General features: G+C 33.5%; 1 protein-coding gene across 4 annotated transcripts in view; it reads right to left on the bottom strand.

Moving 5' to 3' along the window:
* LOC133197398 (collagen alpha-2(I) chain-like) overlaps nucleotides 1-5,156 on the bottom strand; it is a 40,850-nt gene extending 35,694 nt beyond the window's left edge. For 2 of the 4 annotated variants that reach the window (XM_061333408.1, XM_061333407.1), the window contains exon 1: nucleotides 4,422-5,156. In XM_061333408.1, the coding sequence (XP_061189392.1) occupies nucleotides 4,422-4,503 (82 nt within the window). In that variant the 5' untranslated portion in view covers nucleotides 4,504-5,156. The remainder of the gene's footprint in view (nucleotides 1-4,421) is intronic. The other 2 variants (XM_061333410.1, XM_061333409.1) reach the window with 1 other exon arrangement.

The raw sequence follows: 5,156 nt of genomic DNA on the forward strand, positions 1-5,156 counted from the left end.
AGTCCTCTTTCAAGTCTGCAAAGATTCTCAGAACAAGGAATTAATATGGTAGATGCACAAGTGCTTAAAACAGTTCATCATCATTATTAAATCTGCACATGTTGTCCGACAGCCTTCCATCAATTTAAAAGAGCAAAAACAATTAGTCTGCCGAGACTATTACATAGAGATGTACATGTCTGAAGCTAAGAATCTATGCTGATTAGTACCAAAGATTAATATTTTTTTAAAGTTCTTACTTAAACATGTAGTACATTTTTATTATGTAATGGTAATGTCTATATGGATCTGGTTAAGGTCTGTCCTGAGACACAGTTATTTTTACTCTTTTGGTCTGTCCTGAGACACAGTCATTTTTACTCTTTTAAAAGACCTCTAAACAACAAAAAACAAAAAATAAATCAACACTGAGTTCTTTTTTTTTTAAATCTTATATAAACATTGTACTCAGCACTGACAAAAAAAATGAACTTAAATTTGGGCAGATTCCCAGGTCAGATTGATTTCAATCTCAGAGCTATATGACAGTATATTGAAAATATTTACTCTGTGAATTTAAATGTAGAATAGGTATTCCGATATAGGTCAACACCTGCTGATAAATTGTTTTGCAATCTGTGGATCCTCCCAGTCAATGTCCCTAAAAAACCTACAGTCTTTGGTTCATTCATATAATCCCTTGGCATGATTCTATAAAATCATCCCAAATGTGATGAAGAAAATCTTAACAAGGTTAGAAAATGCTGACCCCAAGACTATTATATAAATCATTATTCCAGAGGGTTTCCACAAGCTAAATGCACCTTATTCAAAGGTGAGTCTAGCTAACAATACATATAGACAAAGGAAGATCACATGCATATTAATTCTAGTTAATTATCTTGTCATCTACTTTGGCATTAATAGTATCTTTTCCCATTGTTCAGAATTTTGCATACCAAAATCTGTATCTAATTCCCATTCTTTGCAAAGTGATATCATGATTAACAATTCAAAGCACTGAAGTTTACACTACATGTATAGAGAAAATACACACAACTGCCCAAAGATCAAGGTAAAAAACGTTAGTCAAGAAGCAACTACTGTGCAAAATTCATTGATAATTTTTTTTAGATCTTTTTGTGCATATCAAGGCAATAAATTGCATGACTGCTCATTAAGTGTATCAGATCTCAGAACCAAGCTCTGGAAAGGCCAATAATTACTTCTAATTCAGTTGACTTCACTCTAAATCACAATTTTTGGTATTTAACTTTCTACATTATTTTTATCTATATTTCAAATCTGCAAACTGAAATGGATTACTGGTTGTGTACCTTCTTGTATCTATAGTTAATCTGTTAATAATTTAAATAAATATGATCAGTAAACATGGGAAAACTACATTCCAAAGCTGGGCTGGTATTTTTCTCTACAACTGTCTTTTGTCTTTGAAACAATTTAGACTGGCTAGAATCTGCCTATAATCAGTTTGACATTATGCCATGTGGACTACATCTGTTCATTTAGATCTATACTGTTCATTTAATCAGACATTTAATTGTATTTTTATGTCTCAGCTAATGTTGCAGAGGCAGATCTGACCTAAAAAAGAATTAACACTTGTACAACAATGATTACAATGCACACTATAGGCCAACAATGCATTTCACACAGATATTGATATCATACATCAATTTCTATTGCCTACCAAGGAACAAGAACCCATACTCTGTAAGTTGTCTAAAAGAAACACAAACTTTTTCACCTGTGAAAAATCAATCAAATTTATTTTCACTGAATTTCCTTCGAAAGAACTCTAGTGATTTTGGCAAAGGGAAACATCCAAATTATCTTGGTAAATAATAGGGTACATACAATTTAGATTGTGTAATATGATATACGAGCATTGTTAAAGAGAGAAAGCTTTGTCCAGATCTGATCACCTTGCTGTAATGTGACCACCCATAAAATGACATTTGTTAACCTCTATAGAAAGTGGACTCTGGAAAACTGGTGTGGGTTTATCTTGTTATCAAACTTCTGTTATGCAATATGGTATCAAAATTACATATCCAGAATATCATAAATGCAGTTTCAAACTTCCCACGCCCCATATAATACACAATAATTTGTCCTCATATTTGAGGAAAACTTTTTTTTTTAAACAATTATATACATATTTATAAAAGGTCTCAATTTTACATTTTAGATGTTATTTGTTTAGTTTTAAAATGCAATATGAGACATCTCCAAGGAGCATGGCCAGTGCAACTTCATCCAGTCCATACATTTGGTTTCAGGGAATCTAGTTTGAGAGTGTATGACACTGCACTGTAACTGAAGTGACCTACATCATATAATTGGCCATATCAAGTCTAAATTTGCAGAGTAATTATTTCAAAATTCAGCAGGACAACAAGAGACTTCCTATCATTAGCCGACATTTCACATTCAAGTTCACCACTTTACCTTCTACAGAATAATCATAACATGACAGACTTAATGTCTTATATACAGAGCCTGCTGTGTACAGTCTAGACAACAACATATGACCAATCATTTCAAAACTGCAAGCCATCTGCAAATTAAGTGTAAATATTGTAAGTTAAAAATTTCACTTTGATAATACAGTGTACCCAGTTTGAAATTAAATTTTAGAAAGCATTGATATATGTATTCATAAACTAGTTATATATTCACCAGTTCACAATGATTATGTATATATTACAACCTTTATTCCCTACAAAATGACAGAGACCAGAAATTTTTCAATGAATTAAAATTAGCATAAATATGCAAGGATGGATCTTCTAACTGATGTTTACGAGTCAATAAAAACTGTCTCTTTTTATTCACTTTTCACACTTTATGGATTGAAGAGTTTTCAATTCTAAAATCAGTGTTTTCATTTTAAATCCATCTTCAGCGTAAAACATTTCCTTATTGTGTCTTTATTTCATCATTTTTCTGTTTGTGCGTATGTTGTTTCTCACTTTCTGCTTACTGTGCAAAAAAATTTATCAGATTTCAATAGACCGATTACTGTCCTTGGAAAATTGATGACCATTTAACATTTTGATTCTTTTTAAATTGATCATTATGCCCATGAACATTTTTTTTTAAATTTCCCTTTTAAAACATGAACAAATTACTTCTTTGATCATTTTGAAGACATGCCAAGTAAATGAAAATCCATCTGACCTGTTACATTGCTAGGAAAGTCACCAAGTCTGACATTTTGTCTAGTATTTTCTATTTCCTTTTATTCACTTTTTTCTTGTTTAATGTATATGTTGAATAAATTCATAGAGTAGATTTTTATCTTAAAGATTAAGAACAATGGCAATTCATGTTTATAAATTAATCCTCTTTGTGTATATTTACATGTATAGCAAGAATGGCGGTCAGTGTTACGATTTACTCTTGTAGCCAGGGTACAAGATGGGGAGATGGCTGGGACAAGAAAGATGGAAAAGATATAAGCTTCTATTTAACCATGTGCCCATGTTCTGGAGAAATCAGCAAAGCTTTTACAGCAGAGCTAGCACAAGTTAATGTGTCAGAGAACAATGCACAACACACATGCAGGAAACACACTGGTCAAAAGGAGGTCGGTCAATTTATCATTATGCCCAGACTTTTCTACAGGATTATCAATCAATGTGCAAAATTTTCCTTCAGTTCTCATGTTTTATTACAAAAGCCTTGTCAAAAAGGAATAAAGGCACTCAAATTTGCACAACTTTCACACACATGGGATTCAGTGACAAGTCTTTTTTTTAATACATTCATCCAGACAGCTATGCATGCTGTAATTTGAATACAGGGCTGAGGGTCACACAAGTTGAATGTTAGGAGCCGCCTTCTTTAGAACATGCCTGATAACATGCGAAAAGCGAATGTATTATGGTATGCAAATTGGATTGGTTTATGTACATGAAGTCCTTTATGAAAGTCTGAACATACATTCCCTATTGTTACATAATATTTACCTGTTCTTAATATTATTCAGCTAGACAGGTAATAGCAAGTTCCATGAATAATAGATGATGTCCTAAACTTACACATGTAATGAGCTAGATAATACACAGTGTGGGAAATATTTGCCAAGATCAGTGGAACACGCAGATGGTCAGAGAACACTTAATTAATGTAAATACACTTTGAAGATGATCGGACTACCTGTTGGGATGTGATAAATATGTGTGAAACAAGGTCATATTTATCAGCCCTTTCACTTTATGTCATCGGGTCATAGTGGTCTACAGAACAGTCACCCTCACAACTGTCTAACGGCTTTGTTTTATAGTAAATAACAAAAATAAGTTTTGTCTTGCTTCAAACTATGACTTTGACAAATGACACTGCAACATGCTCTAATGACTACACACCATTTTATTATATACCCCCCCTGCGGTCAGAAATAAACTAGCACGTACCTGACTCAAATTGTCCTCGCACCGGTGCAAATAAAAATATACTTTGGGTTAAAATCAACCCCAATATATTCCCATACCACATGGTAAAATAAAAAAAAAACAAAAGGATCCCAACAAAAGTCAGACTGAATTAAAAACCATCCAGAGGCTGGACCGCTTCTCCGCTGGTGACGGTGCTCCTAATATAAATCATCCAAGGAAATAAATAACAAAAGGTTTTTCCCCCTCCTTAATTTTTTGCGAATCTTGGATCTTTTGGTGTCCGTTGGTAAAGTAGATAGCTGCTGGTGAAATGGTTTTTTAATCACAAAACATATCTGTCTTACGGGGTATTTTGTTCACAACACCGTGCTAATCGTACATGCTTATAGCGTAGCACCCCTATCACCAACTGTCAAATGTTAACTGCAATATTATTTTCGAGAGCACGTGTGATCTCAGGACGAGTCGACTCTAGGGGGAGTGGAAGGGTATGACGTAACCACTAGCACATAGGTAAAGACTGTCAAAGACTTTTAAAAGTTCCAGACAATATTTAAGAAATTTCCTCAAATCACGGTTGATATATCTTATAATCTTTTTCTTGAATGAATCGAACACAAAGTAGGTGATCCATGCGAAGATAAGTTCACAAGGGCAATGGAGTAGAAATATTGTCGCAACTTGCCCGTGAAATTCAAGTTTCGTTGAATTAAATACTATTTAATGTGTCTGGAAGTCTGGTTTGTATCAGGT

The sequence above is a fragment of the Saccostrea echinata genome, unplaced genomic scaffold (genome assembly GCF_033153115.1).
Source record: "Saccostrea echinata isolate AGI-Se365-2 ecotype Australia unplaced genomic scaffold, CSIRO_AGI_Sech_v1 ptg000030l, whole genome shotgun sequence".
Taxonomy (NCBI): Eukaryota; Metazoa; Mollusca; class Bivalvia; order Ostreida; family Ostreidae; genus Saccostrea; species Saccostrea echinata.